Source organism: Microtus oregoni, unplaced genomic scaffold (genome assembly GCF_018167655.1).
Source record: "Microtus oregoni isolate MIOR12 unplaced genomic scaffold, Mior012 000029F_ref0000214, whole genome shotgun sequence".
NCBI lineage: Eukaryota > Metazoa > Chordata > Mammalia > Rodentia > Cricetidae > Microtus > Microtus oregoni.
The window spans coordinates 13,902,527-13,917,356 of record NW_024543088.1 but is presented as its reverse complement, the minus strand read 5'-3'; the positions used below and the strand labels follow the sequence as shown (position 1 = coordinate 13,917,356).

At 39.3% G+C, this 14,830-nt stretch overlaps 1 protein-coding gene across 1 annotated transcript in view; it reads right to left on the bottom strand.

Annotated features, from left to right (window-relative positions):
* Positions 1-5,237: 5,237 nt before the first annotated feature.
* LOC121464674 (vomeronasal type-2 receptor 26-like) overlaps positions 5,238-14,830 on the bottom strand; it is a 49,978-nt gene continuing 40,385 nt past the window's right edge. The window contains exon 5 of the mRNA XM_041677696.1: positions 5,238-6,151. Within this exon, the coding sequence (XP_041533630.1) occupies positions 5,238-6,151 (914 nt within the window). The remainder of the gene's footprint in view (positions 6,152-14,830) is intronic.

The following is a 14,830-nucleotide window of genomic DNA, read 5'->3' as shown; positions in this document are numbered from 1 at the left end:
TCATTTTATTCTACTTCTGGGTTAGTATGATCAAGTCTTCCTGTTGTGTGCTGGATTCTGGTGTTACCATGTTGCTTTTTAGGTGTTTGGAGGAATTCTTGCATTGGTGCCTACCCATCTCTTTCTTCTAATGAGGCCAGCAGTGTCTTTTCATCTTGGTCCAATCCTTGCTGTGACTGTCTGAGTATTTAGAGTTTTTCTTGTTCTGCTCTGTACTTTTAATGTCTGTCTCAGAAAGCCTCTAAGCTCTCTATATATCTGCTCTCTTGGTCTTCTCTTCTGGTTTGCTCTCTTGATGTTCTCTCTTAATCCCCTCAGTGTTGTAGCATGTTCTTCCTTCCCTCAATATTTTAGCAAGTGCTCAGCTCTTAGTTGGGGTGTGGTTAGTAGCTTGAGGGTTCCAGTGGATGGGTTTGGGTTTTGGGGTGCCTAGATGCAGGAAACTCCATTCTGGCTGGCTAGAAAACCAAGGGTGTTGGTGAAGGTCCCCTGGGTTTTGTCCTACTGGGGAGGTACTAGAGAGTGGGGCATCTGTCTGTGTGACTGTTCACTCACTTCTTAAGTTTTCTCAGTATTTGTGCAAGCAGTGTTTCAGACTTCCACTGAGATTGCAGGCAAATAGTCAGGTTTGGAGATGTGGAGTAGCTAGTAGCTTGGATGGCTTCTGGATGGGTTGGGGGTGCGCCTAGCCACAGGAAACTTCCTGCCGTCTGGCTAGAAAAACCAAGGGAGTTAGGAAAGGGGCCCTGGGTTTTGTTCTGATGGGGAGGTCCTAGAGAGTGGGGCATTTTGCCATGTTCACTCCCCTCTTGGGTACCCTCAGTATTGGAGCAAGCTGTGTTACAGAGTTCCACTGAGATTGCAGGCAAATAGGCGGGTTTGGGACTGGGGTGTAGCTAGTAGTTTGGATGAAAGCTGGATGGGTGGGGGGGTTCCTAGACAGAGGAAACTCCCTCCTGGCTGGCTAGAAAACCAAGGGAGTTGGGGTTCCAGTTTTGATTTATAAAGCCATAAGCAGTCATCCCGAAGGCCCTAGGTTCTTCATAAACTTTATTCATCATAGCCAAGTTCTTTTCTGTTTCAGTTTGATTCTTTTGCCGAATCAGATAATCAGGTAAATTTTATAATCAGGTAAAAAAACCAATTTCTGCATTTTCCCCAAATTTCCCCAATTCGTTCATCAGTCAGGTTTTTTTCCCATAACTTGCTTTACAACTTCAATGCCTGCCCACTCTATCAGATCATATTATCATGCAGCACATCCATATTTTCAGAAGCCACTGGTGTGGAAGGAGAAAAAGAAAATGAAGAACAAGTACACTAGTAGAATTGTTATAATGAGAATCATCTGTATCATTGCCAAATGTGTAGGCAGATGCCATAGAAGCAGTACTCAGCACACTTTGGTGTTTTCCCCTTGACCCTCAAGGTAACATGCTCAGCTCATTTAGCTGCCACTGGGTTCCCTGGAGGGAATTGCTTCCTGCATCTCAGGAACCACATGTGGATGGGAGTTATCTATTGCCATCTCTGGCAAAAAAAAAAAAAAAAAAAACAGTGAAAATGCAAGAGCAACCAGCAGAATCATTATCTCCCAGGTTCTTGTCTTTCTTTTCTCCAGAGGTTCAGAGTAGATCAGTAATTAGAAGAAAACTTACTTTATATCACTCTTTAAAACAAGTAATAAAGTTCTTTTAGCCTGAAAAAAATGAAATGTAAAGGGGGACACTGAGGAAATCTAGAGACTCATTAGATCATACTTCAAAAACCTGTACTCCACAAAATTGGAAAATCTGAAAGAAACCAGATAAATAACTTAAATAGACTTATAACCCCTAAGGAAATAGAGGCAGTTATTAAAAGTCTTCCAACCAAACACGTTTGGGGCCAGATGATTGCAACATGGAAATCTACCAGAATTTTAATTAATACCTCATACCAATACTTCTCAGCTATTTCCATACAATAGTAACACAGGGGGCATTGTCAATTTCTTTTTATGAGGCTACACTAAAGCTGATATGTAAACCATACAAAGATGCAATGAAGAAAAAGAATTACAGACCAATCTTCCTCATAAACATTGATGTAAAAATACTCAGTAAGATACTAGCAAACAGAATCCATCAAAAAATCATCCACCCTAATCAAGTAGGCTTCATTTCAGAGATGCAGGGATGGTTCAACATACAAAAATCTGTCAATGTAACCCATCATTTAAACAAACTGAATGAAAGAAATAACTTGATCATCTCATTAGATGTTGAAAAAAACCTTTGACAAAATCTGACACTCCTTCATGGTAAAGGTCTTAGAGAGATCAGGTATACAAGGAACATACCTAAACACCATAAAGGCATTACACAACAAGCTGACAAAGTAAATGGAGATAAACTCAAAGCGATTCCACTAAAATCAGCAACAAGATAAGGAAGTCTACTTTTTCCATATCTATTCTATATAGTACTAGAAGTTCTAGCTAGAGTAGTAAGACACCAAAAGGAGATTGAGGGGATACAAATTGAAAAGAAAGATGTCACTTTCACTATTTGCAGATGACAAGGTAATATATATAAGAGACACCAAAAATTCTACCAGGTAACATCTACAACTGATAAACACCTTCAGCAATGAGGGGTAGTGGTGGATGTAGGATTAACTAAAAAACCAATTGTATTTCTTTATACAAATGATAAATGGGTTGGAAAAGAAATCAAAAAGGCATCAACCTTTACCCTAGCCACAAATATCATAAAATATCTTGGGCTTAACCCTAAGCAAACCTGTATGATAAGAACTTTTTGTCTCTGACAAAAAAATTTAAGAAGATATCAGAAAATAAAAACGATATCCCATGTTTTAGAATAGGTAGAATCAACAGAAGAAAAAATGGCCATCCCATAAAATACTATATAGAGATTCAATGCAATCACCATGACAATTCTTCAAAGACTTTGAAAGAAACAAATTCAATTTCATAAGAAAAAAAAAACCAAAATAACAAGGACAGTCAAAACACTCTTGAACAACTTGGGAACCTCTAGAGGCGTAACCATCCCTGATGTCAAGCTTTGCCACAGAACTATAGTAATAAAAACAACTTGGTATTGGCATAAAAACAGACACATAGATCAATGAAATTGAATTATGACACCAAAATTAATCCACATACTTATGAACACTTGATTTTTGCCAAAGGAGCCATAATTGTATAATGAATAAAAAGGCGTCTTCAATACATTGTGCTGGCATAAATGGATATTGACATGTAGAAGAAATCAAATAGATCTATATCTAATAGAATGCACAAAACTGAAGTCCAAGAGGATCAAAGACTGCAACATAAATCCAGGTACAGTAAACCTTGTAGAAGAGAAAGTGGAAGAGGCTTGAATACATTGGCACAGGGGATCACTTCCTAAATATAACCTCAGTAGCACAACACTGAGAACAACAACAATAAATGGAACCTTCTGAAACTGAGACGCTTCAGTGAGGCAAAAGATGTAGTAAATAAGACAAAATGGGAGCCTACTGAATGGGAAAAGATCTCAACTCCACATCTGGCAGAGGGCTGAACTCAAAACATGGAAAGAATTCAAGAAACTTGGCATCAAAATACCAAATAATCCTATTAAAAATTGGCCTTTGACATACCTGCAGCTTGATTTTTATGGAGGCATTTTCTCAAGTGAGATTTTCTTTTCTCTGATGGCTCTGGCTTCTGACAAGTTGAGATAAAAACTAGCCAGTACAGTGCCTCTATTTGACTCTTATTTTATCAAATTAGGTCGAATTCTCTTTCTTTGAGTTTATTAGTCTAAAGTTTGTGAAGATCCTTAATCTTTTCAAAGAACTAATCTAAGTTTATGTCTATCATTGATATATTGAAGTGAGTGTCTTGAAGGCAGCAAAAATCCTAATTGAATTTATTATCAAATAATATTTGACATTTTGTTGTAGAATTGAATCTATTACCAGTGAGTTATTACTGAAAGATATTTATAAATTCCCATTATTTTGTTGTTTTGTGATATTTCTTTCAATTTTTAAAAATTGATTAATATTGGTTACCTTTTATTTCTTTATTTAACTTTGAGCATTTAATCTTGTTTTAAAAAGAAATATGATGCTCAGTCCTGAAAACATATATACTGGTAGCATTTTACAAACCAAACAGGTTATCTTTAAAAATAGATGTATGTATAAAGCATGAAATAACAGTTTAAAAAAGCCATGAGTTCCTATTGCTTATATTCCCAACTCCACTGGCCACCAGTTTACCGAGGAGATCTCTTTTATTTCCTCTTTCCAGGGATCTATGAATCCCTGTCTCTACGTATGTATAACAGTTGTGTAGCTCTATCTACTTGTGGGACTCCTAGTGGTGGAATCTGGGCCTGTCCCTAACACTTTGGCTATCTTCCAGGAACTTATTCCTCATACTTGCCCAGCCTTAATGCTTAGGGAGGAACTCAGTCTGACCTCAATATGCCATGCTTTGTTGACACCCATGGGAGGCCTGCCTCTTTCTGAACAGAAGTATATACTCCTACATATAAGTTTCTCCATCTTATCATATTATTGTTTCTGTTTTCAGAGCTGATCATTTGGTGTTGGATAACTAACTCATTATTGTGCTCCCCCCCGGGGAAGACTATTTCTTCCATTCTCAGCCGTGTAGATTTTTGTGTAAGGTTGAAGCCTGATGGTCTCTTCCTAGTCCAGTTCAGCATCTGTATAATCATTTCCTTTGTTCAGTTCATGTTCATGCAGTCATATTGGTAACACTTATGGGTGTTGCTTCTGACATTATTAGGATACACAGTTTCAGTGTAAACTCTGATCCTCTGCCTTTTACAATATTTTAGCTCTATGTTGTGCATGTCTGTGAGCCATAAATGTTATCACATAAAGCTCTGCTATACTCCAAAACTAAAAGATTTAGAGGAAAATCATTTAGTTAATGTGTTATTTATCTAGGTTAGTATCATATAATGTATATTGAATATTTATAATGGCTACAAGTTAATAAGTGACATGCATGACTTAATAACATGCATTTTTCATTAGTAGTTGCTATTCTGAAATAGATTGTCTCTATGTGAGATACAGCAAGGGACTCTTTCATTTTTGTTTAAACAACATTTCAGAAAAACACACTGAGAAGTAGGTAATAGTTTCACCTGACTATACTAAGATTTTATGAGAGAGACATAGTTAATTCATCAAAATGATCAGTTTTTCCTAGATCGTGTTTTGTTCTTAAAACTTTTCAAAGAGTTCTTATCAGGTCTTAGGAGTATTATGTAGCACTTTGGGAAAAAGATGCACCCTAGCAGCCCTGCACTGGAAGCCAAGATGGAGAAGACTTCCACAGCCACCATGGTCTTGTTCTTGGTGCTGTGGTAGACAGGGAGGAAGGTGACCCAGACACTGCAAAACACCAGCATGCTGAATGTCAGAAATTTGGCTTCATTGAAGGTATCAGGCAGGTTCCTTGCTAGAAAAGCAACAGAGAAGCTGACTAGGGCCAGGATCCCCAAGAATGCCAGCACACAGTAGAGAGCAGTGACTGAACCCTTGTTGCACAAATTGATGATGTGACCATGTTCAGAGTGTACATCTTCTTCAATATAGGGAGGCGAGGTTCCCAGCCAGACTCCAAGGAGAATAAACTGGATCAGGACAAAGATGGGGATGACAGAATTATAGAAGCCTGAGACAAAGAGTCTTCTCATTGTTTTTCCTGGTGTCATGGCTCTAAAGGCCAAAATTACAGTTACAGTTTTGGTCAAAACAGTGGAAAGAACTAGAGTGAACACCAGAGCAAATGTAATTTGTTGCAATATGCAAGAGGCGGTGTTTGGCTGGCCAATGAAGAGAAATGGGCACAGGAAGCAGAGGAGGAGGGAGATGAGCAGGATGAAGCTGAGAGTCCGATTATTGGCCTTAACTATGGGTGAGTCTTGGTGCTTGAGAAAGATTCCGAAAACTACAGCTGTGCTGACAGACAAGCACAGAGCTGTGCAGGCCAGAGCCATGCCTAGAGAGTCATCAAAGGACAGGAATGTCACTGACTTGGGCAGGCAGCTGTTTCTCTCAGGGTTTGGGTACTCTTGAATTGGGCAAGGGATACACTCCTGCTGATCTATGGGAAGAAATGAACCAACATGTCAGCTTCGACAATTATTTACCCATTTTACATGCATGCCACAAAGAATGTCTTCTACTATTGTCCTTTGTAGCCTGGCACATTCTGCTTTATGCCAGTGCCAAGAAGGATAATAACTATTTAAAAAGCTATTTCTACTATTTGTCATGTCTACCTCAAAATAAGCCATGTGCTGTCAAGTTTATTACTGTTTTTCTAGGGCAATGAGAGCAAAATAGTAATCTCCTTATTTAGAAGAAGTAAAACTGTCAAGCAATCCTTTAAATAATTATAAAATTAAGCCACACCCGCTTGTTCAAACTGTTGGTGCACAGGTTCAGGCCAAACCAGTCAGAAGAACACAAACCCCCTTCTGCAAGTAGAAACTAACCTCCAGAGATCACACCAGCCACCAGAAATCTAGGGCATAAAAATAACAGAGAGGAAATAAAAATAAAAAAACACCCACCCAAGAAAGACAAACTCAGAAATCAGTAACTAGAGCTAACCATCCCAAACCCAGATGCCTAAATGTCCAGGTAAAAATAGAATCAATGACAGCCAGGGCAATATGACACCTCCACAGCCCATCTACTTTATGACAGCAAACATGAGTATTCCAGCACAGACAAAGCACAATAAAATGAACTTGAAGCAACTTTAATGAGGATGATATATATCCTCAAAGGTAAAATGAAAAACTCCCTTAAAAAATCAAGAAAAAGCTAACCAAAGAATTAGAGAAAATCAACTAATGCATAAAAAATACCAAGAAAAGATGAGAAAAAGAATCAATTGAAGGAAATTATTCATGACATAAAAATCAAAATAGAAGCAATAAAAAACCACAATGTGATGGAATTCAGGAAATGAAAAATGGGTTCATGAACAGGAACTACAGATGCAAGCATCACCCACGAAATACAAGAGATAGAAGAGAGGTGTGGCTTTCTCAAACCCAGAGAGATAAAACATTTGCCCATCCAGGTGCTTGCTCTCTCTGGAGTATTCCTGAAGGATGCAGCAGAAGTTGGAATTCTTGTTTTCTGTTTTGTGAGTTTTCCCCTTATAATAACTAAAAATCTAATTGTTTTATCCTTTAACTAGCCTAGTTAGTTTTACACTTGGAGCCCAAAGTTTAGTATACAATTCATGGTCCTGTGTGCCCTCACATCCTCTGTTGGGCTAGATGTGTATTTAGCCCATGCCCCCTCTATCAGCCCACCTCAACCTTGGCCTGTGCTCAGAGCCAGCAGTTTATTTGGGTATAGAATTCTTGCACAGTGTTTTGTCTTGCTACAGATTGGCCTCAGTTCTTTATATGTCCTCATTACACACCTCAGACCAAGGTGCCCGAGGTCTTAGAGCTGCTTTGGGCTTCCCCTGTCTGAGCCTACTGTTCCACTGTTCCTAACAATTTGTCTGCATTTGCTATTCTACTGCTTGGGTGACCACCAACCAATCAGGGACATCCACAGAGCACACAGTCTGTGATGAACATTAAAGAACTGTTTTTAATTTGAACATAGTTCATCATTTAGCACCAGAATCAGATTCAAACCAACTACACAACTACAAGTGGGCTGACACCTACTGAGAGTTAACAGTTACTGCACCTACTTCAGTTAACTAACTAAACCTCAAGTAAGATTTAGTATCAAAAATATAAATTATAAATTTATAATTTACAAGATCAAAATGATGGACAATTTAACCATCCAGGAATTCACTAGCTTTTTTACTTATACTATGTATTATGTCATGCAAGGTTTATATTATTTTCCTCCTACATCATTATATTTGGTTCTGGGTATTAGTGCTGTTTTCCATAGTTTTTCCTTAAAAACATGGTATGACAATGGGCCCACGAATGAGGCACTTTTAGAAATAATACAGTCTTTACAGACTGACACTGATCAATTAAAAGGAAAATTCAAAATTCTGGAGAAGGATACAAACAAAACTCAGTCGAATGAGTTGCTTTTAGAAATGGTACAATCTTTACAGACTTATAGTAATTTACTAAAAGGAAAATTTAACACTCTGGAGAAGGATACGGCCAATTTGACAAACAAAACTCAGTCTGTGACAGAGGGTGCTGACATATTGAGAAAACTTGTACTGTTGAATGTATTTTTTGGACTCTGTCAAAGGGATATGATAGACTGACTGATAGAATGTTTCTCCAGGAAGGTAATATGCATGCTATAAAAATTAGTTCAAGGATCATATATTATTTCTACTAGACATACTTCACATCTTGGAATCCTCAATGAGGGCATTAGAACTGAACAGTGGACAGGACATCCATACTTTACAAAAGGCCGTGGTAAATAGATTTGAAAAGATTGAAGAATTTATTGAATTTGAAGACCAGGGACAAATGGTACAAAGACAAAAAAATTAGCCTCATCAGTATGTACCAAACTTACCCAGATTTCTACCTGTCTTTCTGGTGATATCATCAGAAATATCATCTGGCACAAAATACCCTAAGGTAATCAAAGAATATGCATGGGAGCCCCCATGTATGACTGATCTAAAAGAAATTAAATAAGCCATTGTATTTTACAAAATACATTTGTACTTTGTTACAGAAATGGTCAAAACATGGGCTTCCAGTAACAAAACATCACCACAAGACTGGACTCAGTTAATTTTAGTGGTCTTAGAAAATGGACCCCAGTTGCTTTGGTGGTGCTACTTTAGGGGAGAGGTTAAAATTTTAGAGCAACGGGGAAAAGCAAAATGACTTGAAATTTCCCAAGATCAAATTTTGGGCAAGGGACTTTACTCTGATCCTCAGGATAAGGCTCTTTACAATGAGCACACCTTCTCCCTATGTATCACAGCAGCTTTAAATGCTTGGGACAGGATTTAGAAACTAGGAAATAGAGTTGAATCATATGTTAAAGTTAAATAGGTTCAGAGAGAATCTTTTAGTGACTTTTTACAAAGATTAACTAAGGCTGTACAAGTAGGGGTATTTGACCCAGAAGCTAAATGTATACTAATTAAATCTTTGGTTTATAAGAATGCCAACTCAGTATGCAAAAGGTTCCTTGGACCTTTAAAAAACAGATCAGTACCCATGGTTGAATGGGTCTTGCATACAATGGATGTTGAGACACTTTACTATGGTATAGACACATGGGTAGGAGAAGCAATATCCAATGGTAAAAGGAGACATAAAAATACCAAATGTTTTAAATGTGGTGGAATGGGGCATCTGAGAAGGGATTATAGACAATAAATTTCTAGGAATAATGTCTCCTCTGGAAATGGCAAGAATATGAAGACTCATCCTTCAGGTATATGTAAGATGTGTGGCAAAGGCCAACATTAGTCCAATGAATTTAAGTCAACAAAAGACAGTCAAGGCAACCCAATACCATTGGGAAACTTTTGCAGGTCCCCCATGATCAATGTGGTCTATTCATTCCCAGTTACTGTGGAGAACCTGTCTCACCAGGAAAATTAAAAAGTCCACGGCCTACTTTAAAAAACAATACTGGTCTGGATGACAGAATAAATGTAGATGACGAGTCAAAAACTTCAATAGGATATAGGAAACATATATTCTGGCAGACTTCTATAAATGATCAAACACCAAAGCTAAGAGTGTGTATGAATGGCATTTTTATTGAAGGCTTACTAGACATTGGTGCTGATATATTATTACTCCAGAATCTTGTTTAGACAAAAGAGGGGAGATGACGGGCAAGCTTGTTAGCCAATTATCTTTAAGAGGTGGGTCTTAGTTAAGGTGTGGCTTTCTGGAACCCAGAGACAAAAACATGTGCATGGCAAGGTGCTTACTCTTTCTGGGTGATTCCCGTGGCATGCAGTGGAACTTGTACTTCTAGTTTCCTGTTTTGTGAGTTTTCCCCTTATAATATAAAAATATAATTGTTTTATCCTTTAGCTAGCCTGCTTTTTTCTACAGATAAGGTCCCTACAAGCCTCCCTCCAGGCTGTGCCCAAACCCCTACCACCAACTGGACAGTGTTCCACCATCAGCCACTCCACCACCCAACCCCACTCACCTGAGCAGCCTTCTCATGGCCAGGCCTTACCTGTAGTCCCATCAGACTACATAGGCAAAGGCTTCAACCACACCAATTGGAAAATCATGTGAGTGACTGGCCTGTCAACTGTACTGACCCAAGTCGAGAACCTAATTTAACCCAAGGGCAAATACTATGCCCCTTTTCCTTCTATCCAGGACCAGCAAGGCAGCTGGACCATGCCACCACCTCCGATGAAATTCCCCATGCTCTAGTGAAATCCCTAACAGCCTGCAGGCAGATGAGAAACCTGTCTTCAGGCTGCATGCAAAGCACACCACCTACTACATGCTATGCCATGAAGACACACCCTACCGTGCAACCCCATGCACCTGAACATTCTAACCATGGTCAGCCCACTTCTGTAGCTCCAGCAGATTACACAGGCACAGGCACAAACCACACCAGGTGGAATATTAGGTGAGAGTCCAGGAACTCTCAACTGGACTGCTCCAAATCCAGTGTATAACTCAAACCCAGGGTACATTCTGTGCCCCTTCATATCTCATCACCAGCAAGGGAGCATGAACCTGTTCCCACCACCAGTGGAAGTCCCTGCTCTAGTATAGTTCCTGACAACCTGCAGACTGGTGAGCAGGCTGCACCAAAACCTCTGATAGCCACTAGATGTTGTCTACCATGACTCACTCTGCTGCCCAACCCCATGAGCCTAAACATCCTCCCCATGGCTAGTTTTCCCCCTCAGACCCATCAGATTATGTAGGCATAGGCTCAAATCACACCATTTGGAAAATCAGGCACAAGAATGAACCACAACAGTTGGAAGAACAGACATAGGCACAAGCCACATTGGTTGGAAGAAAAGATTAGTAAACACCAATGTTAGAATGCATGCAATAGCCAAAAAAGCAATTTTGCACCATCACCAGAACTCAGTGATCCTACAACAGCAACACCTGAAGATTACAATACAGCCAAACACAAGAAAGCAAAATTAAAATTACTTAAAGGAAGATGATAGAAGTTCTTAAAGAGGAAATGAAAAATTCTCTTAAAGAAGTCAAGGAAAAGACAAACAAAAAATTGGAAGAAATCAATAAATTTCTGAAAGAAAGCCAAGAATAAAAAACAAAAGAAGGAAATGGTTCAAGGCTTGAAAACTGATATAGAAGCAATGAAGAAAACACAAATCAGAGATATTCTGGAAATAGAAAATGTGAGAAAGAAAGAAGGAACAACAGATACCTCAGTAACAAAACACAAGAGATGGAAGAGAGAATATCAAGTGCTGAGGATATGATGGAAGAAATAGATTCATCAGTCAAAGAAAATGATGTTAAATCTAATAAATTCCTAACACAAAATATCCAGGAAATCTGGTATGCCTGAAAGACCAAACCTAAGAATAAGAGTGACAGAATGCTGTGGGAGCTACTTCCGCTCCTTCAGCCAATAGCCTTTAATATACCAGCCAACTTGGGTGTGGTCTCTTTTGTTTTAAAAAGAAGTGGTAGCCACGTGTTCACTCTCTTGCTTCTGGCTCTGCTTCTGGCTGTTAGACTTCGATCCTGATCACGCAGAGAGCTGTTTTCTGGAATGGTGATATGTAAGTTTTTCTCTCTTTATATAAATAACCCTTTTATTAATCATAATTCCAAACTGGTGTGGGATTGTTGTGTGACTTACTCCTTCAATAGAATAAGAAGAATCCCAACTCAAAGGCACCGAAAATATATTCACCAAAGTCCAAGAAGAAAACTTTCTTAACTTAAAGATGGACACACTTATAAAGGTATGAGAAGCTTACAGAACACCAAATAGGCAGGACCAAAAAAGTACCCTCACCACATAATAATAAAAACACTAAACATATAGAATAATGAAAGAATTCTATTGTTCAAAAGAAAAAGACCAAGTAATGTATAAAAGCAGACCTATCAGAATTATACCAGAGTTCTTTTTTTATTATTTAATTAAAATTTTCCACCTCCTCCCCTCCTCCCATTTTCCTCCCACTCCCCCGATCTCCCTTCCGCTCCCTCTCCAGTCCAAAGAGCAGTCGGGGTTCCCTGCCCTGTGGGAAATCCAAGATCCTCCCCACACCATCAAGGACAAGGAAGGTGACCATCCAAACAGACTAGGCTCCCAAAAAGTTATTACATGCAGTATGATGAAAACTCAGTGCCATTGTCCTTGGCTTCTCAGTCAGCCCTCCTTGTCAGACACGTTCAGGGAGTCTGGTTTGATCACATGCTCCATCATCCAGCTGGCCTTGGTGAGCTCCCATTAGATCAGCCCCAAAGTCTCAGTGGGTGGGTGCACCCTCACGGACCTAACTTCCTTGCTCATGTTCTCCCTCCATCTGCTCCTCATTTGGACCTTAGGAGTTCAGTCCAGTGTTCCAATGTGGGTCTCTATCTCTAATTTCATCCATCACCAGATGAAGGTTCTATGGTGATATGCAAGATATTCATCAGTATGGCTATAGGATAGGGCCATTGCAGGCTTCCCCTACTCAGCTGCCCAAGGATCTAGCTGGGGACATCTCCTTGGACACCTGGGAACACCTATAGAGTCAAGTCTCCCTCTGACCCTAAAATGGCTCCCTTAAATAAGATATAGACTTCCCTACACCCATATCCACCCTGCCTCCATCCCAATCATCCCATTACCCCAAGCTCTCCCCATCCTCCCCTTCTCATTTTTTCCCCATTTCCCCTTACCCCCACCCCATTTCCACCCCCAAGTTTCCAATTTTTGCCTGGCAATCTTGTCTCCTTCCAATATCAGGAGGATAACTATATGTTTTTCTTTGGGATCACCTTCTTATTTAGCTTCTCTAGGATCTCATATTATAGGCTCAATGTCATTTATTTATGGCTAGAATCCACTTATGAGTGAGTACATACCATATTCATCTTTTTGGGTCTGGGTTACTTCACTCAGTATAGTGTTTTCTATTTCCATCCATTTGCATGCAAAATTCAAGATGTCATTGTTTTTTACTGATGAGTAGTACTCTAATGCCTACATATTCCACATTTTCTTTATCCACTCTTCCGTTGAGGGGCATCTAGGTTGTTTCCAGGTTCTGGCTATTACAAATAATACTGCTATGAACATAGTTGAACAAATGCTCTTGTCATATGATAGAGCATCTTTTGGGTATATTCCCAAGAGTGGTATTGCTGGGTCCTGGGGTAGGTTGATCCCGAATTTCCTGAGAAACTGCCACACTGATTTGCAGAGTGGTTGCACAAGTTTGCATTCCCACCAGCAATGGATGAGTGTTCCTCTTACTCCACATCCTCTCCAGCAAATGCTATCATTGGTTTTTTTGATTTTAGCCATTCTGACAGGTGTAAGATTATACCAGAGTTCTTTTTTTTTCATGGTAAAGAACTTGTGCCAATTTATTTGGAGAAATTAATAGCAATTATTCCAAAAGTGATAGACTTAAGCTTATAATAAGATTTTTTTTGGATTCTTCCCCAAATTATACGTGATGCTTTAATAACTGGAGCTTGTGTATTTTATACTGATGCAAATAAATCAGGTAAGGCAGTTTACAAATCAGGAGACTTAAGTAAGATGGAACAAAATCCTGAGGGGGGCACCCACCCACTGAGATGGTGGGCTGATCTATTGGGAGCTCACCAAGGCCAGCTGGACTGGGACTGAAAAAGTATGGGATAAAACTGGACTCTCTGAAAATTCTGGACAATGAGGGCTGTTGAGAAGCCAAGGACAATGGCACTGGGTTTTGATCCTACTGCATGTTCTGGCTTTGTGGGAACCTAGCCTGTTTGGATGCTCACCTTCCTAGACATGGATGGAGGAAGGAGGACCTTGGACTGCCCACAGGGCAGGGAACCCTGACTGCTCTTTGGACTGAAGAGGGAGGAGGAGGGGAGTGGGGTGTGGGAAGTAGGGGGAGGGGGAGGAAAAAGGGAGGTGGGGAGGAGGCAGAAATTTTTAATAAAAAAATAAATTAAATAAATAAAAATCAATAAAAATATTAAATAAAAAATCTATCCTATACAAAAAAATAATATGCAAGACAACTCTTTCTGCATATTGTAAATCAGTAAGTATATTAGGAGGTTCTTTAAAATCCCTAATCACCATGAGAATAGCATATAATTCTGCCTTCTGGACAGAATTATAAGGATTTTATGCCAGAGTTCTTAATGGAGTCTCTGAGAGCCAGAAGGTTCTGGACAGACATTTCACAGGTAATAAGAGAACATGGATACTAGCCCAGCAAAATTTTCAGTCACCATAGAGACAGAAAGCAAGATATTTCATGACAAAACTTGATTTAATCATGAATAAAAAATGAAATTTATGCCCTGGTAATGCTGAAACATGCATGGGTAGTTCACATATGGTAGTTCTGCTGAACTTGTCCATGTTCGGTTTCATGGTCTAAGTTGATGATGATGACTGACCTGGTCTCTTCCTCAAGAGGGCACCAGATCTCATTACAAATGGTTATAAGCTACCATGTGGTTGCTGGGAATTGAATTTAGGACCTCTGGAAGAGCAGACAGTGCTCTTTATTGCTGAGACATCTCTCCATCCACAAATGCAGCACAAAAGAAAGTACTAGAAGGAAACTCCAACCCAAGAAACTCAGCTACATTCA